The 26827-nt window shown below is 37.5% G+C and overlaps 1 protein-coding gene across 1 annotated transcript in view; it reads left to right on the top strand.

The window, feature by feature from the left end:
• Window positions 1-26827, top strand: part of Nmdar2 (glutamate ionotropic receptor NMDA type subunit 2) — a 136286-nt gene that overhangs the window by 13402 nt on the left and 96057 nt on the right. Inside the window, 4 exon segments of the mRNA XM_078184810.1 lie at window positions 9739-9917; window positions 15925-16342; window positions 20243-20429; window positions 21254-21392. Coding sequence (XP_078040936.1) covers window positions 9739-9917; window positions 15925-16342; window positions 20243-20429; window positions 21254-21392 — 923 coding nt within the window.

The raw sequence follows: 26827 nt of genomic DNA, 5'->3' as shown, positions 1-26827 counted from the left end.
GACTAGAATTAGTTACTAAAATGGTTACCATGTATATGTATGCCTTATAACCATATTCATAGGAGGTAACTACGTATTTCTAATTATTTGATGAAGTAACGTCGCTTTATATAATATGGAATATTCACTAAATTTCGCGTGCTATGCATGTATAATGATGATATGTAAGTAATATTTAGAACAGTAGAGAAAGTGAAACTTTTGGGAACATCTTTTAAGAATAGTTAAATTAATAAAACAATTTAAATATCATTAAAATGAAATAAATACAATAAACTTTTCTAATTATTGTCGTAATTGTGTCTTTCGTGAATGTTTCGTGCTTTACTCAATTGTTTTACTAATTATTAAAGTAAACGATTCAAGTGAAAGTGTGCATGTACAATACACTAAGAAAAGAATGTATGTAATTAATACTATATATACATATAAGGACAAAATATATATATATATAATATATTTATTTTCAGCCTCACGGCCAAGAAATAGGACTTGGTTTACACAAACCTAACTCTACAATTCTATCTTAACCTTTCATTCATTATATACATTTTCATTCACACACTTATCTCATTTACCTACTGCCTAAAAACCGTTTCTTACTCTAAAATCCTAATAAAGCCTTCTCCTTTGCCCTTTCTTTTCTCTTTTTATCTACCTTGCCCAGCCATTCTTCCACCTTCTCGTTCTTTCTACCGCTTACTACCTCCTCGATCGTCACTCCTCTTTCCGTTTTCCTGCAATCTCTTACGAGATGCTCCAGTGTCCCAAACATCTCCCCACACAGGTCACAGTTTCTTTCTTCCTCTTTCTCCCAATATCTGTTCCATCTTTCCATATTTCCACATCTTGCTCTCGCTACTAATTTCTGGCATCCTCCTTTGCCTTCCCTGCTCAGGTACTCTGGAAGAACCCAGATTTTTATTTTTTGGTACCGCGGGTTAAATTTCGACTGTGCCACTTTGCGGAATTGCTTCTGCTGCTGCACCTCTACATCTCTATTCCTCAACCTTGAACCCACATCTTCTCCACTATCCCTCAACCGATTTACACCTTCTTGGCTCCATCCATTCCTCTTAAAATATTCCTCCCTTTCCATTCTGCTTTTGATTTTCAGCTCCTCATTTCTCTCTTTTTCCTTCAGACACTCTGCAGCAATTCTTCTTTCACCACCTCTCTTCAAATTCTCCTCAAACCTTATAGCCCTATGTCCTGTACACACGCTAACTTTCACTCTCTTTGTCTCCTCCAGCACTATGTAACTTGGCGTAGTAACATCTAGGCCCAGTGTCCACTTTATATATCTTAATTGTACCCGCTCTACTGCTTCTCTTTCTCTGTACCCCCATAATTCTACTCCGTATAATAATACCCCCAGTACCAACATATCAAAAAGGAACATTCTCATTCTAAAATTATCTTTAAATATCCTCTCCCCAATGCCCCATGCCTGATTTAAAACTACGTTTGCCCTCTTCGTCCTCTCTCTAATATGCTTATCCATATTACCGTTCCTCTGGAATATTATCCCCAGATAACAGAATTCCTGTACCACCTCTATCTCCCTTCCCTTCCATTTCCATTGCGTTTCCTTGTTCTTGCCTCCCCCCTTTCGGAATATCATTGCTTTCGTTTTCTCCACATTGAGATTCAGCTCCTTTCTGTCCAGATAACTCTCCAATCTCTTCATCATACTTTTTAACTCCTCCTCTCTCTTCGCCACCAGCACCACGTCGTCTGCATATGCCAGAGTCCAAAATCTAAGATTCCCTGCGTCGATCCCCCCCAAAATGCCTTTCCTCATGTGCTCTTCCATATCTGCCAAGAAAATAGTGAACAGTGAGGGACTGAGCGGGCAACCCTGTCTCAGTCCCTCGCCTGTCCAGAACTCTTTAGTCATTCCCTCGTCTGTCTTCACCACATTTCTCGTTTCCGTATATATTTCTTTAATCCTTTCCGTTAGTCCTTTCCTCACACCCCTCTCTGCCATGGCTTCCCAGAGCTTACTTCTCTTCACTGTGTCGAAAGCAGCTTTTAAATCTACGAACAATGCGTACACCTTTCCTTTCTTTTTCATCGTTTCCCTTTCTACCACATGCTGTAGTATGTACGCATTGTCGATCGTCCCTCTATGTTTCCGAAACCCCGCTTGCGTATCTGGCAAAATGCCCTTCTCTTCCACATCCTTCCTCAATCTTTCATTTAAGATTGCCGCGTAAATTTTGTAAGCTGTGCAGAGCAAGCTTATACCTCGATAGTTCTCCGGTACTTCTGCATTCCCTTTTTTATAAATGGCGATAATGCCCGCGCTCCTCCAATCTTCCGGGAAGCCTTCTCCGTTCCAGACCTTCTTTATCATTTCTTTTAGCTTATTCCTCGTCGCACCCTCACTATACAGCCACGCTTCGTTCGGGATATCATCCCCTCCCGCCGCCTTCTTCTTCCTCAGGTTCCTTATCTGTTCCTCTATTTCCTCCTCCGTCAATTCTGGTTCCGTATCTTCTGTCTTTTGGAGCACTCTTTCCTCTCCCTTTACTCTCTCTTCAGCCCCCCCAAGTAACGTCATGAAATGCTCTCTCCACTTCTCCAACGCGATATTATTTTCCACTTTTCCCTTCCTCTTTCTATTCTTATTAATGTATTTCCATATTTGCTTTTCTGTCCTTGCCAATCTTATTTCCTTCTCCTCCTCTTCCTTTCTCTTTTTTTCTTTACTTTCGCAGAGTCTTCTGAATTCCGACCTCCTTTCCACATATTCTTCTCTCCGGATCTTACCTTTCCTCCATCTCCTTAGCCACCTATCTACCTTCCTTTTCTGTTTGGTGCACTCCCTATCCCACCAAAATTTTTGCCCTATTTTCCACTTCCTTGTCACAATCTTCTTCTTTATCATCCACCTGTTCACCGCCGATTTCAGCCTTCGCCATTCCTCTTCTATTCCCCCTCCTTCTTCAAATACCATTCCACCCGTTCGTTCCTTATATTTTGTCACTGCTTCCTCGCTCCAACACACTGCTTCCTTCTCCAGTTTCCCTCCCTCTGCTTGTCTCTTCCCTGCTACTGCATCTATTTCCAAACACAGAGGTTGATGATCCGACTCAATCCTGTTCCCTATCCAGAATTTTTCCGATCTTTCCCAACCTAACTCATTTACAATTACGTAATCTATCACTGATGCACCTCTTTTTTCTATACACGTGTACTCGCCTTCTTCGTCTCCTTGTACATTGCCATTCAAAATGTTCCAACCCCTTTCTTCAATCAACCGCAGTATTCTTTCTCCTTCTCTATTTTTAATTTTGTCTTTCGACTTTCTATTTTTCTGCTCTTCCTGCGGTTCCCCTATATAAACGCCGCCCTCCCTTCCCGTCCTAGCATTCAGATCTCCTCCTATTATTAGTGCCTCCTCCCTTACTTCTCCCGCTTTCTCTTCTAACACTTTTATTATCTTTTCTATTCTTTTATTGTTGTAAATTGTCCACACGTCCCACGTTTCATTCTCTATTTCAATTTTCACTTCCAGCATACCTTCCTCTTCTTTACATTCTTCCGTGACAGTCCATCCTTCCCTTATTCCTACTATTATACCCCCGCGCGCCCTTCCCCTTCTTTTTTCTCTTTTTGCAAACTGGCATCTCCAGTCCCACCCTTTTGGCAAGACCTTTTTTAAGCTTTCCCATCTTTTCGCTTCTACCCATGTCTCCGTTAGCCCTACGAAATCATACCCATCGACGAATTTCCAAAATTCCCTATCCTTATTTCCTACCCCTGCTACATTCCACCAAAGAAGTCTTCCCCTCTTGGCCACCTCCCCTGACCTTTGTTTACTCCTAGCTACTCCCTGCCTTTCTCCTCCATCCTTACCGCTTGCCTGTACTTCCTTATCTTTTCGTGAGGCTGCTTTTAAAAACCCTGCTTTACTTCTAGTTTTTCTGTTTCCACATTCCAATAATGCCATTTCCCTTGAATATTCAATTTCCTATATGCTATTTTTACCTGCATACCTTCCGCTTTCAGTTTCCTTGCTTTCTCCCTTATTAATCTTTGTACTCTCCTTTCTTCTTCCGTCAAGTCATGCTCTATGTATATCCTCTTTGTGCCAAGCTTCCTTTTTTTCGTCATGACTTCTTGCTTCTTTTCCCAGCTACTCATCTCTACTATTATCACTCTATTATCTTCTCCTCCTTTACATTCCACTTTGCTTACTCCCCCGATTACTCCTAATTCTTCCCTCAGAAAGCCCTCCACTCCACCTCTACTACTTTCTTTATTTATCCTTAAACCTTTGATAACTACGTTGTTTTTTCGTTTTTCTTTGTCCTGCTGATGCATACTCCTCTTCAGTTTCTTTACCTCCTTCCACACCTCCTCTTCCGGGCCTCTTACTCCATTCTCCTCTCCCCTTCCTACTCCCTTCCCCAGTCTTTCCTCTACCATTTGCAGAATTTCTGTCCTTAGCTCTCGGTTCTCCTCCTCTCTACGCTGCTTCTCTTCCCTTTTCTGCTCCTCGATTCCTCTTAGCACTCCTTCCAACCTGTTACATAATTCTGTCTCCTTCTTTTTCCATCCACTTTCTAGCGTTTCTATTCTGTCCGTTAATCCTTTCATTTCCCTCTTTATTTCTTTTTTCAATTCCATTCTTCCCTGTGCAATTTCACTACGAATTCCTTCCATTTTCTTTAATATTATTCCTAACATTCCGGTGGCTAGACCTTCATCTTCCTCTTCCTTTCCTGATGCGTCCGGTCTCTGAGGCGTTTTCTTATTATCCTTTTTTTTTGATACCTGGTCTTCCTCCTGGGTCTCTTCTTCCGTTTCATCTTTATCCGCCTTCCAAAGTTCCGTCAGTTTCCTGCAGCCTTGGTTGTCCGTCCTACCGTTTTCTTCAAGAGATCGTCTCCCTCTTTTCCTCCTTTCCATTCCTGGAGTTTCCTCAATCTTTCTCTCTATACTTTCTGCTCCCCCTGTCTCTTTGCCTAACCCTCCTTCCTCCTTTCTATCTGTTATCTCTTCCCGGCTCTGATCCAGAGCCGATCCGTTCACTTCCCTTACCTTTTCCATTTTCCCTTCAACCACCAGGTTATACTTTACCGAAGGCGTATTGCTTTGCCGTTATGCCTCTTCCTTATCGATTTTTTTTTGGCCAATCTACCTTATCGGTTTCTTCTACGCTCTATTGTTTTCTCTTCTTTACCGATTTGATCTGGCCAGTCTACCTTATCGATTACTTCTACGTTCGATTGTTTTTCTATACCTAACCACAAAATCTTCTCCTGTATTAGCTGCCTTAATTAATCCTAAACTGTACCTCTTTTCCTAATCCTTCAAATTCCCCAACACGCTTTAAAGCTATCCTACTCACTTTCCTATTCCTTACCTAAAACAGGAGAGAATTTCCTACCTTTACAAAGGGTTTTTCGCACGCTTTCCACACACACCTTCCACACCAAAACACGCCCTCTAACCAAGTCCAGGACAAAATATATATTAAGAAGAAATGGTAATTTAGTTATGAAAAACTTTATTTGCGCAAAATCCAGCCGTACCTAAAAGGTTAATTGAGTAACAATATCATATTTATTTATAATTATTTCATGTAAAATCCATTATCTTGCTTCATACTTTTTCGTTCCCATATACACTATTTATTATTTGTCTACAAGTATTATTTTTTTTACACGATATCCTTGCTTTAATACAACACAGTTTATAAAGTATGCAATGTTTTACACATGTCTCCATCTCCAATCATCTTGTGTGATCTACATACAAAATAACAATTTCCTTCCTTACCTTTCTAATAACTCCTTTCAAAAAGATTCAAGATATTGTTCATATATTAAAATATAGTCCGATATTTTTCGATAAATTATATATCTTATAGAAGCGTCATATTTAAACAACATGTAAAGAAAATCGAGCATGCGCATTTTAATTACGGTAACTTGCACACATTTCAAAAAGATTGCAACAGCTAACTGATTAATGAAATTTTGTAGGGAGCAGTAAATAAGAATATCACAACGGTGATTAGAAATGCATGAATGAATTTTTAATCTAGCTGTACGTAAAATAACAACAGATTATTTAATGATTTTGTATGGCCCCAGCATGTAAGTGAATAAAGATGTGAAAAATAGGAGGGGGGAGGGGGGGGGGGGGGAAGTCAGTCGGAGTGATTAATGCATTGGAGATAGCGAGGGAACAAGGACGTGGGAAATGGGGTCAGGCGGACATCGGCAGCTAAGGATTCCGTTTTGTGGAACAGATCAAAACGCGGCCACGCTTGGAACAACAGTCGCAACTCGGGACTTTATGTTTTTAGTTCTCCCTCATTACTCGGAGATTGATAATCTTTGAGTAAGAAATAGGATCAACTGTTACAAGAAGTCGGAGCTACAAAAATTGTTTCAAATTGCTGCTGTCACGGAATACACCGAATCGTTTACTTGTTTCAAATGAAAGAAAGTGTCTAAAAAATGTGTCTAAAAAGTGTAAGTGTATTTTTTGAAAATGAAAGTGCATGATCTTTATACATAGAAGCTGACACAATTTCAAAAGTGCGTATTTTTCAAGAATAATGGAAAAACATATTTAAGCATGATTAGATACTATGTTGTTAAATAAACTAAACAAGAAGAATATTTATTTGTTATATATTCATTATTCATTATTTATACATACGTAGTAGATACAACTCTTCTTCACACTGTGATAAAAAGAATGGAATTGACAACTGTATATTCAATATCTGTTTTTAGGAATTTAGTTTGAAAATCCTGGATTCGGATTAGAAACTTTAGATAATAGACACTTTATTTCTTTATAAAAAGTATATATGAAATAAACTATTTAGAAAAATAGAGTGGGGTTACCGAAAAGCATTTCAACCTAAATTTAAAAAAATTAAAGTGAAATTTGAAGGGTTGTAAAAGAGGTAAATGAAAAAGTATTGATTTTTTGTTAATTTCGTTACCTAATCTTGTAAGCACAGATATAACATCCAACTTTTGTTTAAAGTTTTTCCATTACTCGTACCGTTCTTGAGATATTCGACGGGAAAGATAATCTTGCATTCTCTTTATGGGATGAAATTACCCTTTAAAAGTAGATTATAACATAAACAGGAGCTAGGTTGGTGTTATGAAAGACTTTACTCTACTGACATAGTCTATTTATAGCGTTATAAAATCTGGAGTGAGTTAGTGGTTTACAGTGACCAAAGTTTCTTGAACATTTTTCAAATAATTTACAAATGAAGAATCTATAGAAAATTTATAGAAACATTTTACGCAATATTTTTTAACAAATTTATACACTTTTTTAAGTTGATGTCCGAACAATTATTAAAACTTCAGAATTTTACATTGTTCAGAATGTATGAATAATAATAAGATGAACAATATAAATTAAATCATTACATGTTTGTACTATATTTTTCGTTACAAAGAATTCCTAAAGAATCTTCTAATGAATCAGATAATATTGATTACATTGACTGCGCTTGTTTTGTTTATCTAAATTCGAAGCCAATGAAAAAAGACTTCTCACATAGAATTTCAACAAAAATTTTAAGTCAATAAGCTATGCTTATGCACTCCAGAATTTAAATTACGATTTAACATGTTAGTAACAAAATAGAAAATGATGGTTGAAGACTTTTTTAACGTAATACCAAAAACCTGACACAAACAATTTCTTTTATGATTTAACAAACTTTCTTTTCAGAATCGTGGAAGTGTATACAAAGATGTTACAACTTCACGAGAACTTTGTTAATAATTTGTAAACGAATATTTGTATCGATTAAATTATAGGACATTCAGTTAATTTTGAAAATGGTCTAAGTCAATTCAAGCTTTAGAAACAACATTTTCCTATGAAATTCACACAAAATTTCATATCTATAATAAATTTCCATTAATCGAAACTAATAAAATTATGAATTAAAATGTTGCATAATGTAAAAATATTTTTTAATTTATTCAAATGCGATTCATTAAATATCTCGAAACAATAAATATATGACTTAGACCACTTTCATAATTATGGGCACAAATGGCAGAATGTGACAAATAAAAATTCGAAAAACAGACACATGTACATAATTAAGAAGTTGTAGCGTCTTTACCGGAAAGCCCTTTATAACCTTAAACCTCGAAATAGCTATTTGATTAGCTATTGGTAGCTATTTGGTGGTCACAGAAAGCGAATTTTCAGACGACTGTAGAGCGTAAGGAAAGAGATAAAATGATTACAGGTGTAAGACGAGCGTTACGATCCGTATACAATGTTACAGAGACAAATGAGAGCGCGCAGGATATTAATTTACAGCATGAGTCTACGGACTGTTGCCGCGGGCAAGATTTCTAAGGAGAATTGCACTGGAAGTTTCTATTATTTGCGAGTTAGAGTATTCCTGGAATCGGGAAGAATTTCTCAGCGTCACGTACCGCGCGAAATTGCAGCTTCGACGCGTAACGAATAAGCCGGCTTCCACTTGTTCTCCTTCCATCTTCATTTTTCTTGGCTGATTGCTTTGCGTCGGGAGGGTGTCAAATCTGTCGAGTCACGGTTTCATTTTCCTGTAAAATTGATCGCAGCTGATCAACCGAGACAACGTGGCGTGCCAGGCCCGGCTTGCCTTCCATACCGGCTCGTTTGCTCCTTTTTCAACCGTAATGTTTATTGTAGCTACCAGTAAAAGCCAGCCAGCCGTTAAACGCCCGATAGAAACCATTTGGTGTTGCTATCTGCCGAGAACCGCAATATATTGCGCTAATAGATAACACCGTGCACACACGACGATACGGGCAACACTAACGCGAATTCGTTTACCAAAATTACACGACCCTGCTTAATTCCTCCCAATTAGTTCGCAACTGGCGAGAAACGATACGTATTTACTTTTGCTTGTAACGTTTGGCTAGCTATTTGTCTCAGCCCTATCGAACCGAATTTATGAGCAAAGGTAGCCGTGTGTAACAAGTACACTCATTCCATGATTGCAATTAAACTTTTCTGGGATAATTATAGAGGAAAAATATGAGATGATCATTCTCGTACCGGATATTTCTAGTAATAATCTATTAGGTATGAATCAGTTCCTTTAGGTAGGAATTGAATTTTACTCTCGCGTAACCAATATTTAACATGTTGACGCCGGCGTGCATCACCGGCGTGGATCACATGTGTCTTTTCGTGAGGCGGTGTGTATTTGTTTATTCTGCTTACATTACACAAAGTAGGTAATACAAAATAGCCATTCAACAGTAGAAACATACAAGTTTAATGTCATAAACTTACCATAATTATTCAATTTTTTTTTTAAATTTCGAGTGCCGCATTATAGAGAAAACTGTGAATATCGGCGCCGGCGTCAACATGTTAAACATTCAAGTAGATGTAAGCACACCATAAATATAAAATTCCTTTTTCTTCTAAGAAATTAGTGCGACCGAAGAAAATTCTACTCATAGTAATTAGAAAAATCATGGTACAGCAAGGAGTTAACTGCAGTGCAAGAAGATAGCAAATAAGAAAGTTAGACAGATCAAAAGTTAGAATCGTGATCTCCACAATTAAGTATGCGAATTCGTGTCAGTGAATGTCAGTGTTATCCGAGAATGACGTGCACTGCGTATACCTTAGGAGAAGCATATTGGAATTTTTTCATTAAACAGTGAAGGATCGTGAAAATACTAGCAATAACAATGGATCCACGTTTTTGTGTTGCAGCGATTCTCAACTCGCTATGTACGCAATTCCTGCCGATGAATGTGTCAACCATCTTGTACATGGTGAACTACGAACAATATGGCCGAAGTACAGCCAGTGCTCAATACTTTCTACAGCTGGCTGGCTATCTTGGAATTCCGGTGATTGCCTGGAATGCCGACAACTCGGGATTAGAACGGGTAAGTCTTCCCTTCAGTTCTTTTCCCCGCAAGTCTATTCACGGCGAGCACTTTGTTCAGTGTGCAACGTGATACATATGCATATTTTTATGCAATAAATTAACAGGAATCTAAATTGAGCAGAACTTTCAATGCTACTAATAGAACAATAATTTTGAGCATTACTAATGTGCACACAAATATATTAAACAATCATACAATAGAGACTTAATGGTAAAATTTAATCTCGTATTAGTTACGTGTTTTAAGCTAATATTTTCTCATTCTCAGAAGATGAGAAATAAAATTGATTATTATACTTGTATTATACAGAATAAGACGTTTAATTCTTAATGTTGCATATATTGTATAATGCTGTTTGGTATAAAAAGCAGCCACTTTCGCTTTTTATCAAGACATGAAAATCATTTAACAAAATGTGAGACGCTTACACCTGTATCACTGGCTAGCTTAATCGCTCACATGTTTCCATCGATTTGTGGTGGACAACATTTTGCATTAAATTAAACATGAATTAAAGAATTATTCTGTATTTAATAGACCGACATGATCAAGCGTTGCACATTATAATTAAAAACCCCAAGATGTCCCTCGTATTTTTATGAAAAAAAAACGACTTTCGTTCGGAACATTTTATTATACAACATGTAGTTTACAAGAAAAATTCTGGTGTACGAGTTAAATGAATCACCCTGTATACAGGATGCAGAATGAAAAGAGTGACCAACGAGAAACGAGATTAGCTGGCGCAAGCTAGTAAACGAAATTGGGCTTTGTTCGTTGGCTTAAACGATTCGCGTGAGCTGATCTCGCCTTTCATTGATCACTGTTTTTCATTAATAACTTGTAAAAAAAAGCTGCGGATTGCATTTGTATTCAGGAGAAAGTTACTTCAAACGAAAACAGAAATTTTTCTTCATTTTTCGATTTTGAGTTACTTTTAAGTTGCAACTAAATTAACAATGTTACAAGAAATGTATTTAGTAATTACGCAAATTGTATGAACATTGTTAGCCTACATAACTTTTATGATTAAACTTCAATTTTAAACTCGTATTTTATAAATTACGGTTTTAATTAGCATCAGCACTGTAGACGCCAATAGGCGTCCAGAAGAAATTTCGCCTGTTTCTCCCGTCTATTATTAAATTATTAAATATTGTAAAAAGAAGCTTAAAATTAATGTTCACTTCAAGCAATATTGGTTTAATTTAATAGAATTCAGTGTTTTTAATATTTTAATATACTTCCTCAGAAAAACGAAAAACTTACCGTACCCAGTGGACGTCGCGATTTAATATTCGTGTCGTACCGTAGGCCAGCGCGTGCCAAAATCTGCCGTAGCCAAAGGGTTAAAAGAAAAACAAATAATTATAAGTAACGAAAAACAAACATAACAAATTTACATATAAAAAACATAATAAATTATATTTAAAGTATTTAGGTGAACAGCCTGCATAATATGTATATTTGATATGCTATTCCGTAAAATTTTACTATCATCCGAGAAAAGCTTAATTTTTAGTTCCCTATTCGCTTCACAAAAGCAATCAATTCCGCATTATGAACGAAATCCACGAAGAGTGCTCAACTAATCCTCTGATGTTCCTACTTATCTGAAACAGATAGATATAAAGCCATTTCCAGATTCGTGGAATTTCAATATAAATTTGTCAGTTGAATACGTCCAGCTACTTCCAACCTTTTGTTTTACTCGTTTTTTCGAGAACCGTAGGAGATCGTAAATCGCACCGTGCAATCGTAAATCCTCGGTCATCTTCTTCTCTTCTTACTGAAATGGTGAATTGCGATACGTTCGTCGATAAAGTTATTACAGTGGAACCTCGATTATCGGACCTCCTATTTAATAGAACGATCGGTTATCGGAACATCTGCTAACCGAAAATTCCATTAACAAAACTTCGTTTATCGAAATGTTCGATTATCCAAACGATATTGTCTGAGGAATACACTAGATCTTCTTCTAAGGATCATGTTTACATTTGGGTACTATTAGGTTGTCAAGTATGAAATGGAGCAAAAAATGCACGTAATTGAATTCGATTTTATTTCCAATAAAAACGTTTTATTTTTAATCAAAGTATGCACCCATATCATCGATACACTTTTGCCATTTTAGAGGTAACTCATTTATTCCTTTGCTGTAGAAGCCTGGATCACGGGAGTCGATGAACTCTTGAGACGCCATTTTGACAGCCTGTGCGGAATTAAATTTTTTTCAGATAAAAAGTTATTTAAATTTTGAAAGAAATGATAGTCAGTGGGAGGGCAAGGTCTGGCGAGTACGGTGGGTGACGGAGGGTTTCCAACTTCAACTCCTGTAGCTTTGACACGGTCATTCGTGTGGCACGTGGCCGAGCGTTGTCGTGCAGGAGAATTGGAGTCATTCGATTAACTAATTTTGGCTGCTTAATCGCAAAATTTCTCATTATTTCGTCTAATTGATAATAGTAGACATCCGCCGTGATCGATTGGCCAGGTTCCACAAAGCTGTGGTGGATCACACCTTAGCGAGACCACCAAACAGTGACTATCAGCTTCTTCTGGTGGATGTCTCGTTTTTTGGTGGTTCATCTTTGTCCAACCATTGCGATGAACGTTTACGATTATCGTACATGATCCATTTTTCATCGCGCGTAACGATTTGAATGAGAAATGATTCGGCTTTGTTGCGAGAAAGAAGAGAAAGACATGCGTCGAGTCTGCGTTCCTTCTGTGCATCAGTCAATTCGTGCGGTATCCACTTGTCCAGTTTTTTCACTTTACCGATTTGTGCCAAATGAGTCAAGATTGTTTGCTTTGATACATTGTACATTAATGATAATTCACGTGCATTTTGGCTGGAATTCGCTTCCACAGTGGCTTCAGGACGTCATTATCCACCTGATTCTTAGGTCGACCACCTGGTTTAGTAGACAGGTCGAAATCTCTCGAATGAAATTTCTTAAACCAACGGGCTACAGTCGCGTTTGTAACCACTTGAATGCCGAACACACTATTGATATTGACGACTGCCTGCCATGTTATATCTCCACGGTAGAACTCATACTTCATCAACATACGAATTTTAACTGATTTCCATCGTCTCACTTAATCGCCTATACAAAAAGAAATTGTAATTTTTTTCAAACTGAAATATGCGTTAGAAAGAGGAAAAGATGTACCTTTCACACGAAAAACAAATTATGCCAAAATACGGCGTCTAAATGAGACTACGTGCAATTGAAATAAATAACATGAACTTTGCTCCATTTCATACTTGACAACCTAATATGTTTTTCTTCAACTTTCCATAATAGAAAAATAGATGTATTCGATTGTTCAAACGACCGGTTATCGATGGTCCGGTGTCATGTTTTGGATCTGATAATCGAGGTTCTAGCGTACTATTCCATGCTGGAAAGATAGCATAGAGAAAAATGCAAGACCAATTCCCCCACCAACCCATCCATGTTAACGCTTTCACAGAAATAGGGTAAACGCGTTTCCCTTATTGGCAGAAATGATCCTCTATTTTCCCTTATTGGCAGAAGAGTCTGTCCGTTTGGAAACAAACAACGTGACGTCACTATCTCCGTCTCGCTCCCCCAGTCTCCTTCTAACCTCTTCTGCTTTGTTGTCATTCCAGACTTTTGATTATTTTCACTATACTGCCGACGTCACCACAGTGGCGTAACGCACATGGTACCATCCAATATGGCGTGGTGTTCCGTTGTTGTTTTGTTTAAGTAACAATAAGTTGCACACGTCAGCATGTTTTTGTTTTTATAAGTACTTGTGCCCCTTCATTATGACAGACGAAAGGGAAGATACAATTATTCATGATAATGCGCAGACAACTTGTCTAATGTTCCAATCGACTTTGCCGTATGACATTGAAGAAAGAAACTGCCATGTATGTTCCAAAAACGGTGTCGAGGACTCGTCAGATGGATGATCGAGATCCTCTGAATATTGCACTTGGTGCCTACTAGTTCAAAGGACTACCCACTGTTGTGGGACTAAATGAATGACTTTATTTGTAACACGTAACCTAACCGTTACGCGTATCTCTCTATATCTTCTGTACTGTACTATTTGACTCTCTACTGTGTTCTGTCCTGTCTGAAGCTCTGATCTGTACTGTTTGAAGCTATGATGTGTACTAAACTGTACTGTTTGGATCTATAATCTATTCTGATTTTCGCCAATTCTCTTCATCAACCCCCTTTTTTGGGCCTCGAGTGCCCCTCCCTTTCCCAGAGTCGGGAAAAGCCTGGCTAGTCCTTCCAATGTGTCCGGGGCAAGTTGTCTGTGGTGGGGATGACTGGGCGGGCCGCTTGCACTCGCGGGTGGACAGGTGTTTTGACAACGCGCTGAAATTCCAGCTGGCCAGGATTGCCGATGCCGATACCTGGCGACCGATTCCCTTCTTCCTTAGTCTTGGGAGGCATCTTTTTTGGCAGGGTTCCTCGGACCTGTGAGACTAAATGATGGCATTACCTTCATCATCCTGATATCTATTTAATTTTATGTGCCACATGTTGGCTGCGGACCGGTCCGCTAACAAAATTGCCATAACCCTAACCGAATTGTTGAAAAACTCACAGATGGTCGGTCATACGATAAAGTCATTTCAAAACCTCTTGCCTTAACAAATGGAAAAAGAAAGACAACAAATTTAATGTGCAAGTCTTGTGGAGTTGCGTTACATCTTAACCAGTTAACTGTGCGGATCTGTTTGCAAAACACCCACTAGTATGTGTCGCGATAATCAAACGATGACGACGGAAGAAATGAATCCAACTCAAATTATTTATAATTTTCATTTGTTTGTTTCATGTTGTCTTAACCTCTAAATATTTTAAACATATTACAATTTATGAATATAATTTAGTTTTCACCGGAATTACAATTTAAATATCAGACTGTAATAAAATTTTACGCATGACGGATGTAATCGTCATGACACCAAATTCTGTCACATCTCCATGAAGGATATATATTCGTCAACCACACTTAAGTGGTTAAAGATTGTTTTGCTTCGTATCATCTACAAGAGAAAAAATATTGAGTAATTACCAAAGAAAATGTAAGTGAAGAAATGTATAAATCAAAGAAATTTTACATTTCTTTACATATGTATATTTTCGAAATTTCATGAAAATAGGGAGACAGGATTGAAATAACCCTAAGAATGACCGACGATAAGCGAAGAGACGTGCGGACGGCGAAGTGTTACTAGCTAAGTTACACGCTGAACAAAAGACGTGATTATCCCCTTGCTCTTCGCATCGATTAGCTTATTGATCTTCTTATTTGCCAATAGAAGTGGCTTTCGGAGGGTTATTGACAAGTGGGGTCTGCAGGTCAGGCGGAACGAGCAGGATACCTCCCATGCAATTGATGTACGTGTGTCTGTGTGTCTGTGTGTGTGACTGCTTCAGTCAATAGAGTCGAAAATGCGTGTGAGGAAGTACGCTCCGACTCCGATCAATCGGACCTGCATTCTTACTATATGTCACCGCATTCCTGTCATGGTTCCACTTGAACTCACCATGGTACAGGCTAGGCTACTTGCTTAGTATTGACGCAAAATGTGTGAAAATTTTGTTCGATCAAAATAATGTTCCTAAAGTTTGCAAAACATAGTGGAGTCGGTTACTGTGGAACATAAAATGTAAGACATATTCAGTTTTTTAATTCAAGAATAAACGAAATGAAAAAATATAATATGTTCTATTCGATAAATATAAAGTTAATTATAGCTAAAACGAAGTCAAAAATACAGCAGTTTGGTCACACCACAGTAACTAGTACCACTAATATTACCACTATATTTATTATTACCCTACCATTACATTTACCCTATCGTAATAGTCGACACTCATATATCAGACGAAAATATAATTTTGGATAACGATTACCCACACCCTGTCTCTAAGAACACCTCAAATCCAGCAAACAGAGAAAATAATAAAAACGATTGTATTCTGCATTATTTCAGAAAGCATCGCAGAGCAACCTGCAACTACAGTTGGCGCCATCGTTGGAGCACCAGACGGCCGCGATGCTGAGCATCCTCGAGAGATACAAATGGCATCAATTCAGCTTAGTCACTTCGCAGATAGCAGGCCACGACGATTTCGTGCAGGCAATCCGCGAGAGAATCTCGGACATGCAGGATACTTTCAAGTTCACTATACTCAGCTCGACCCTGGTCACAGACGCGGCCGACCTTGCCGAACTGTCCAAAAGCGAGTCCAGAGTGATGCTTCTCTATTCGACCAGAGATGAGGCGAACCGCATTTTGAAGGCCGCTAAAGACTACAAGATGACTGGAGAGAATTACGTGTGGGTGGTCACGCAAAGCGTCATCGAGAACCCACAGACGCCGCCCAGTCAGTTTCCAGTTGGGATGCTCGGTGAGTGACGCTGCTCGTTTTCATTTCTGCAGGATTACGTGCTCGAAACCCGTTCCACCGTGTCGGCGGAACTTGTTCCGCAAGATTGCCGTAAGCTCGTCCGTGTAATTTTATTAGGCGAATTTGTAAAGGTGGTTTCCTGCGCGAACAATCCCAAAGACGAGCGCCGCCAAATTTTCGGGCAAACAGAACGGTCAAAGGTCTCGCGATTTTCCAAATACGATATTATCAAGTATTTATCGTGAATGGATACCAAGATATACAAAAATCCTTAAAGAAAGTCCTTAAAGAAATCATTTGAAGAACGTTTTGCCAGAAAAATATATGTTATAAAAATGTACTTTTCATTTTTTTTTATAAAAGAAATTTTTTTTTGTTAAAAAATCATCGGTTTTAGTAATCCATACACAATTTTCGTTAATATCACATGCCCCCGAACCACAGTTAAAATTTCAACATGATTACTTCATTTTTATTCGAGTTATTTTAAAATTAACATTAATTGACTGCACTATAAATCTATACACTGGTACGGTGAAACTAAAATACACTGAATCTGTATTGATATTTATAATAGGATGTTCCTGAAAGATATACCAGGTAATTTCTCACGTAAAAGTATGAAAAAATGAACGATAACTTTTTCCGTTTGGGGCTTAGTTTTCAAGAAAATCGAGTTTGAAAATTTACTCTCAGAAAAATAAAATATACATACATTTGCATGTACACTATTATGTATGGATATGTATAGCAGCGTCGACTCGGGAATCTCATTGAATTTTAAAGCCTTATGACTCGGTGTAACTAGCTCAGAAACTTTAGGGTTTCAGATTTAAATTTTATATTTGTTTATTTTGAATAGTCAGCTTAATAAGTTTTTGTTTGCTAAAATATTTGGTATAAAACATAGAAGATAATTCATTGGTGATTCATCACTCACATTCACAATTTCACGCGTAAATTTAATTTTTATTATAAATTTGTATAAAAATTTTATAGTTTTATATAATGAAAAATATATTATGTTTTTATTAAACCCTTTAATATTATTTATAATAAAATTTCTTTCCAAATCTTCCTAATTAAGTTTTTATGAATAAAACAATCGGGATACATTTCGATATTCGTATTATTTGTCAGATATTCATATATCTTCCAAAGTCAGCGGGGATGTAAGAATCAATCCCTGTGTCAAGATTATAAAATTTTCAGCAACAATAAATGGATCCTGAAGGATTTTCATTGGTTATTCGTAGCCGTCGGGAAATCACTGGAGCAATTTTTCAACGGCGATACGCTTATACGATCCGTGTTCCAAAATGAAGAAGATTCGGTAGGGCACACAATGTTCGACGTATTCCAGTTCGACAGAATTCGATAAATTTATTCTTTCTCGAAGGGCAGTTGCGGTAGACTCTCGAGGAAGACATCAATTTCCGATTTCCGTGATTCTCTCCAAGCTTCGGAATATCCTTTTCAATAGCCAGCCAGTCGAGACAGTCGGTCGTTCGTTTGAGAAACACTTATACCTGAAGAATTCTCCTTTTTTTCAGCCTATCTTGGAAATGAAATAAACAAAATACGTCGTTGAATTAATCAAACATCACGAAAGTTATTTCATATTATCACTGGTCGAAGTTAATGCAATCGACATTTTGAATTTATTCACAGTAAATTCAAATATGACATGACTTGCACACCAAATTCACCCTTCAGTAAATGAAATTCACCTTCTCGCTGTGGCGCGCTATGAAAATTGGAAAATTTGGAGGAGCGAGGAGCGGGAAAAGAGAGGAGAGACTGTTTCGACCTGGGCCCGCTAGGGGACTCGTCAGTAAGGCGTTCTAGCGGGCCCTGACTTAAACAGGGATAAGGGCAAGAATGGTGTATACAGTCAGTCCCATAAGTATTCATACCCCCATTGCTTATAAGAAAAATCTGTTGAAATCAAGGGACGCACGTGAGATTTTGCAATAAACTTTGTATTATGAATAAACACATGTATAAAGTTTATTTATACCAGATTATAACAAAATTGCTTAACTAATAACAAAAAGTCCACAAAAGTATTTGTACCAGTGTAGATTTTATTATATCGACAAAGCTTCGAACTAGACTACTTTGTTGGCATTCACCCAACCGACTGTCAAGTGTGGAAATAATTATTGATGTGAAATGACGGTGTAACAAAACAAAATGGACTCTGCTAAGAATTGTACGAACACTTTTGTAGACTGACTCTATACAAATCGGGACGGTTTTATGTAGTTGCGGGAAGGAATCCATGTGGTGGCGAATGGCGGAGGTAGTCGCCACATCGCAAATCAAATTCACCTTTACACGAATCAAATTCATCCTCTTAGAGACGAAGTTGTCCCTTTCGCGAATCAAGTGCTTCCACTTTGTTTCCTAAAGCATTCGGAACAAAATCAAATCCAATATAAAGTTGTTCTGAAATTTTTATATTTATTGTATACATATGATAGTGATCTAAAAGATCATTTTACAGGAGTCATGAGAATGTCTGAATAATTTCAGTCAACAAATTCGGAGGTAATAAGATCCATCAAATTGAGCTACACACGCTAAAGAAATAGACGGTATCTGATTTATAAAGTTCACAACTGATATAAACAATTACAAGATTCTAAGCCGCATAGGAAACAAGAAAACAGGTCAGTTTTCACCCAGCAGAAATATTATTGAATAACAAACCCTGTCCAAAATCTGGTATCATTTACGAAATAAATAACATCGAACAATATAAACGGTCTATCGCAAACATTTCAATTTCTGTTTGCTTTAGAAATATCGAGTAACATAGCAAGTAATACACGTATAACAAAATGTAAAGAGATTACCCAAGTTTTTCATCGAAGTATGTAACAAGAAAGGCTTCCCGTTTTCCTTGTATTGAAGCGTTTAAAAGCTAAAAAGAAAGTATTCTGCAGCACCACCGCAGCGTTATCAGACTAGATCATGTGGAAAGGGGACGAGAAATCGTGGGAAAATGAATTCAGATCCCAAGAGATCGCGCAGTGGTATTGATAAAAAAAACTTTCCCCTTTTTCCGCCGTTTGAAGCCGGAACAGCAATACCCAAAAGCCAGTTCTGTTTGTGTGCACAGGCTTCCATCGATTTTCGAAACTGTTTCTGTGAACTTGTCATTGTGAGATCATGTTTCATCCGCTTGAATTCTAAAACGCGGGAACAATGGAATAACACCGGACACGCTTGAATAAAAATCTGTGAAACTTATTGGAGCGCATCGAGGTTTGCGGGAAACTGTACCATGAATTCTTCTCACAAGTATCGCGCAGCAGCGATGCGTTTATACGTATAATGGTGCGCGTTTGAAATAGGATTTTTCCTATACATCTCATAATTAATGTATGCCATTGAAACATTTAATATCTGCTTACTTTTAATGTCAAGACCTACGCGCAATTGCTCGGTTTGCAGACTTTCACGAAAATTGAATTTAAGTCTTCCACTTCACGTACAATATAGGAAATATTTATTTCAATTAAGTATTTTCGATTCATATTATAAAATATATACATTAAATGCTTATTATTTATTTGTAGAATTAATTAAGTATTTCAACTAGTATTTCATTTGATACAGAAATAAATGACTATTCCAAATAAAGTATATGTAACAAAATTGAGAGAAATATTATTCTTTAAATCATATTTCTATTGAAATATTTGTACCATAGCCTGAGTCGATAGAACTCGATTTCTAAATCCCAGTTAGATGAAAATCTTTGACGCGTTATAAAGGAGAGACTATTTCCAAAGTTTATGGTTTCTCGAAAACAGGTACGCGGCATGTCGACCGCGTCGCGGACCAAAGCAACTGTTTCGGAAATCACTTTCGTGTCAATTCTCATTCCAGGTGTACATTTCGACACGAGCACGGAAAGGCTGGTCAGCGAGATAACAACCGCAGTCAAGGTTTACGCGTACGGAGTCGAGGATTTCCTGAATGACGACAACAACAGGAATCTGAGTCTAAACACCCAGATTGCATGCGAGGGAAGTTACGGGGAGTCGCGATGGAATACTGGAGACCTGTTTTTCAAGTAATTTCTTTCTGTAACCCTATTGAATTGCTTATAACTTCGTACGCGTTCGTTTAATAATTACTTGCTTCGTGAAAATAGAGAACTTTTAAACGTTTTAAATATTGTAATAATTTAAATATTACATATACAATAATAATATGAATTGTACGATTAAATCGTGTTCGACGTAACGTAAATATTCTACTATCCAAATATCTGTCGCTTGAGCTCTATGTTATTAGAATACGTTTCACATGCAAATATTAGTTTGCTGGAAAGGTAATTTCGTTTATCAAGGGAAAAAGGAAGACAATTTTTTAATATCGTTCCACGAATTTTTGTATGCCTTTCCGCTGTCTATTTGATTATTCTGAAATCCAGTGTTTTGAAAGAATCATATTCTATATCGGGAAAATGATATAACCTTTCCAACTCAAAGCCACCTTATACGATTTATTGCGTTTTATGCATTTGAAATTGTTCTGTTTTTACAATTTTGAAACGTAGATTTTGATAATGTAAAAATAATTATAGGACATGGTAGAACAATTATTAACGTCGTGAGAGTCAATACTCGAGTGCAAAGTGTTAATAAATCTTACACGAAGAAGAAAATTACTTTTCGGACAAACTAATGGTTTAGTCAATAGTTTAATCAGTGATCTATAACTGTGATTTCTAACTGTATCCTTAGAAAGAAGATTGAAAATTTTAATAGTTTCATTCGAGCCGTGGTCTAAAACCTTCTGCAATATTAAAATACTTTTGAAGAAAACTATATCAACGAAGGATTTCTGGATCGAATTTGTATACGGCAATCAAGTGTCTTCTTTCTTTTTCAGGTACTTGAAGAACGTGTCAGTAGAGCATGATCCAGCAAAACCTAACGTGGAGTTCACTCAGGACGGAGTCTTGAAAGCGGCTGAACTGAAAATTATGAATCTACGTCCGGGTGTGAGCAAACAACTCGTCTGGGAAGAGGTGAGTGACGTAGACGCACGCGTTTTTAACATTTCGCCATTGCACAGCTTCTTGGCATTCGTAAATTCAAATGGTGCGCGATTTGCATAAAGTAATCTACGATGTCAACGTCAAAACATCTCGGAAATATACGACGAGTTCGTTAACTCTGGTATGATCTAGAAATTAAGGATTCAAATTGGATAATGAGGCGCGGGGAACGCAACCTTCCTTTTTATTTATTGCATTATCGAATTCTGTGCGCAGAATCGGGAAATGGAAATGATGTAATTATCTTTCGCACAGTGTTGAAGTTGTTAAGGAACTCTTAACAAGTTGTACCGTCACGTTGCGCCGACGAAATGATGCCGCAGCGATGTCGCCAAAATGACGTCGTAGTGGAAAGTTGTCGATAATGCTTAAGAAACTTAAGAATTCTGCGGAAAATGTAGTATCCTCCTTTAAAAAAGTATATGTATTAAATGATGGATTGACGTCTTGTTACAATCTTCTTATAAAATAAACTGCTCACTTATTTACATAGTATCTGACATTTCTGAAATGTCGAAAATGATTTGCCTTTGCAATCTTGCTTATCTTCAAAATAATAAAAAAGATGGAACGCTAAAAATAGTAAGTTCTGTTTTAAAGAAGACAAGTAGCTTCTACAGGTGAATTGTAAGTATCTTTTAACCCTTTGCACTTGATGCCATTTTAACTGTAATTCTAAAGTAACTTTTCTGACATATAGCATTTCCATTTTCTATAACAAAATATTTTTTATGCCTATGACATTTGTAACTCATGAATCAACAGTTGTACTTTTAATAATTTCTGAAATCTAAATTTTCATAATATAAAAATTATTTTGACACGTGCTGTAACAATTTTAGTGGTGCCTTAGAGTCACCATTCGAGTGCAAAGGATTAAATGTAGATTTAGATATTTGAAATCTTGCGGAATGTTTAAAGAGATGGCACTTTATTATGATGGTCTTCAACTCGAGCTCTTCGCTCTAAGTCTCTTTCCACAGTCTCTCGAACTGTTAAATCGGAATATATTGTTGCAGGGAACTGTACGTCAGAGGTATGAATTTTATGAAGTATGAGAAATGAGGATATCGGAGATTTAATTGTTGTTAGAATATTGGGAAGACAGTAAAGTGGGTAATAACTTTGGTCACCTGGAATATCTCAGTTATTTTTCGTGATACAGAAAAATTTTCTTAGTAAAAGTTTCAAAGGGGTCGCATTATGACAGTATTATTATAGTAGATGAAAGAATTTTTAAGATTTTAGAGTTATCTTCAAATTTTAAATGACATGCTATACTTTCATCTTCCTAATCAAACAGCGAATATTTAAGCGAATATTTAAAAACTAGAGATTCTTTCACACACACATACACACACATACACACGCGCGCGCGCAAAATATTGCTGCCGCATTGTTGAGGCGATATTGCTTAAAATATTTATAATAATGATATTAGTGCTATCACAGTTTTTAACTCGTTTCAGTAAGTACAGCACCATATGTTATTACAGCAGAACGGTTACAGTATATGCATGCGTGACTAAATACGGATTGAGCGACAGATCCGCCAAGCCAACTGAATGAAATGGAGAACAGAAGAATCTTTCGATTCAATACACGGTATGTTAGGGCGAGAGATATAGAAATGACTTTATGGTATGGCTGGCCATCTGTGAGTTTTTCAGCAATTCGTTTTAAATGCGTTTAGGATTATTACAGTCGTTAGCGGGCCGGTCCGCAGCCAACATGTGGCAAATAAAGTAAATAGATTTCAGGATGATGAAGGTAATGCCATCATTTAGTCTCACAGATCCATGAAGCCCCGCCATAAAGTCCCAAGACTAAGGAAAGGGACTCGGCCGTCAGGTATCGGCATCAGCGATCCTGGCCAGCTGAACTTTCAAAACATTGCCAAAAACATCCGTCCACCCCCGAGTGCATGCGGCCCGTCTAGTCATCCCCACCACAGACAACGTGCTTCGGGCACATTGGAAGGGATGACTAGGTTTCCCGCCACTCTGGAAAGGGGGGGGGGGGCGCGTAAGGCCCAAAGAGGGGTTGCAAATCAGAACAGATTCAAACACAGAAAGGTACAGACCTTGAGGCAGTATAGATTCAGTCACAACTCAGAAAGGTACAGACCTTGAGGCAGAATAGAGTCAGACATAACACAGAAAGGTACAGACCTTGAGGCAGAATAGATTCAGTCACAAGACAGAAAGGTACAGACCTTGAGGCAGTATAGATTCAGTCACAACTCAGAAAGGTACAGACCTTGAGGCAGAATAGAGTCAGACATAACACAGAAAGGTACAGACCTTGAGGCAGAATAGATTCAGTCACAAGACAGAAAGGTACAGACCTTGAGGAGAACAGTACAGATTCAGACAATTCAGTACAGTACAGAGATAGACAGAATACGTAACGGTTAGGTTACGTGTTACAATTAGGAACAGTTTTTAGTCCCACACACAGTGGGTGGTCCTTCGAGTATAGTAATAGGCACCAAGTGCAATATTCAGAGGATTTCGTCATACATCTGACGACTCCTCAACACGGTACAAAATGATTTTTTGACCAAGCCATATTTCATACATCACTTATTCATACCATTCTATATGTATATTGAAACAATAAGTGACTCCAAAAAGTTAATAAAAGGAAACTTTAGCTATATTGGGAAATAAATAACTATAAAAAATGGAAAAATAGATTTTCTACTTTAATAATTATAGAAACTGTGTTGCAATTTTGTAATAAAGCCATAAATGTTATTTGAACATTTTTCTTACGTTATTTGAAAGCTGTACATGCAGCATTAATTACATACATTAATTAACATACATTTGATTCTAACAAATATATCATGAAACTACTGAACGAAAATCCTTGCATTTCTGTTTCAACAAAGTTATACGAAACGTTTATAAAAACCGTTTCCCTAGGCGATTGCCTTTTACTCTGAGGATTCATTCACCGGCTATGTACATACATATAAATCGCCGACAATAAACGCGCTGTACCCTCCGTTGCTTCCAGCATTACTGGAGTTGCAGCTGGTAGCTGCTGATTTTTCTTTTAAATTAACGTTGATGCCTTTACCCTTTTCATTGCGAGCAGTAAATACACTGCATTCTAGCGAGCTTTTGTAATATACGACATTAAAAATGAGAAATATTCAACGGAATGTGGATCCAAACCTGTTAAAGCTGTTGAATTAAAATTTGAAACTATTGAAATACAGAGAGTGTGGTGATTACATCTGTAAACACATAGATAATTAATATAATTTATATTCTTCTAACTGGTATCGAAACATTTTCTATTCACTTCTCACTCACATATTTCGCCTGAACCATTAATGAGATTTCAAATGAAAAGTTTGAAACGGACGCACTGTATAACACATTTAAACCAACCACAAAAATTAGTTAAAAAAAACAGCACGGTCGTAAACAATAATTATAGCTGTCTGATATACTAAAATTTTTCAAATGAAAACTTTGTAGCGACGTTAAAAATTAATGAACGTCAACTATTTCATTATCATACCAATGTTGAATTAAATATGTATAAAACGAACTGGAGTCCTTTAGTAAAAAAATATTTTTTTCTGCAGCATATTAACACCGTATGTGCATACAAAGTTAATTTTTTAAGAACTCTGTCACCCACATATGGGTGACACAGTAATCAATGTGTTAATATTATAATTATGATATACTTTTCGAAGAACGTAATTTTGACGTACTGTGTTAATGATATATAGGAATAAATTTCATTAATACTATAATTATTAAAAAAAAGTATTAAGCAAACCTTAAATCTTGTAATACTTTCAATGTTCTAGCGTTAATGAGATATTATTACTCATCAAATTTCTCTTTTTGTAGAATAACCTACGAAAATGGGAATTTTCATAAAGATCGTTAATTTATTATGGGCTATTATGAACCGAAATCACCGTGCGCCGTTAGCATGAATAGTCTCTCGAGACTCTGCTGAAATCTACCCTACTTCTTTGGAAGCATGCTTAGAGGGTGCAACGCCACGCCGCGGCTCTTTTCGCATACTGGATCTTACAGGTTGCTGACTCGCTACCTGATATCAAATGGTTACGATTTCGATGGTCTGCTGACCCGGCACCCAGTCCGCGATAACATAACTTTAGAAAGTTCAACCATGGCCCCATGTCGGTGGTATCCTAGGCTAACGGTAGCATTGAAATCTGAAAACATCGGATTTGCGCGGCGAAGCGCGATGATGCAGATAAAACTAAGAAAATGACAAGAGAGATACGCGATCCGAAATGAATAAAAGGAAACGAACCCATTAGCCGACTGTAGAAAACCTCTCCTATCTTACTTTCGCAGTCAACTTCGCTGAATGTATTTCTCACGATGGGAAATGATATTTTTTACGTCATTGCTACGCCAGGCAGTAAATACGAATTGACGGTTTTCATGCATCGTTGCACACAATATTCTTTTAATGAACGTAACACGACTAGACTGGGATCATTATAAAAATTCTCATTGTTCGGTTGCTTTTCTTTCATTCAAGATTGTTTGATATCTTTCTACTTTACGAGCTTTTTTAATCCATTCACTAGCCTGCAAAGTCACTCGCAATGAAGAACGTAACAAAGGTACTGCTAACATGTTCAATGCCAAACGTCGAACTCTAAAATTCCCATAAAATCAAAGTAATTTGCTTAATGAAACTGAGAATAGAAAGTGAAAATTTGGGATAGCGATTGACATTTTTACGATAAAAATGAATTTTGTATCCTGGTAAAAAATTTCTGTCACAGTCAAAGAGAAGGAAAAATTGTTTATTCAATTGAACTAAACACGTGTTCGACCGAGTACGCTCCATTCGCTTCTATGAACTTGTGCCATCGCAATTGCGACATTCCGTAACAGTCCCTTGAGTTCGGCGCAGTCTTCGCCGACTTCCGAGTGAACGATGCCCGTTAGGTCGACACGACAGGTGTCACGGATCGGTGATTAATCGCGAAAGAGTGGCGAACTTTATCCAGCGTGGGAAAAAGTGAGCAAGAGAAAAGAAGTAAATGGAACCGAAAGTTAGCGGTGTTGTCGCCACGGAAAACAGAACTGGTGACGAAGAAAAGCGGCCCGGGCAATGAAAGGGTAAGGGAAAAGCGCTGAGCTATCGAAGCTCACGGGATGAAGGAACAATAGTGAGTCGGCAGAGGGTGCCAGGGAATATCTGTGCGATGGACGGTCTGCGTTTGCACCGAGCGGAGCCATGTCTGCCGTAATAAAACGGACATCTTTAATCTAGACTGACCTAATTCCTCGTCGTCGATACCGCATAAAAAAGGAAGGAACTAAAAAGAAAGAAAGAAAGAGAGAGAGGGAGAGAGAAAGGGGGGAAGAGAGGAAGCTTCCGTGCGC

The sequence above is a fragment of the Augochlora pura genome, chromosome 7 (assembly GCF_028453695.1).
Source record: "Augochlora pura isolate Apur16 chromosome 7, APUR_v2.2.1, whole genome shotgun sequence".
NCBI lineage: Eukaryota > Metazoa > Arthropoda > Insecta > Hymenoptera > Halictidae > Augochlora > Augochlora pura.
This window is presented reverse-complemented; position numbering and strand designations above follow the sequence as displayed.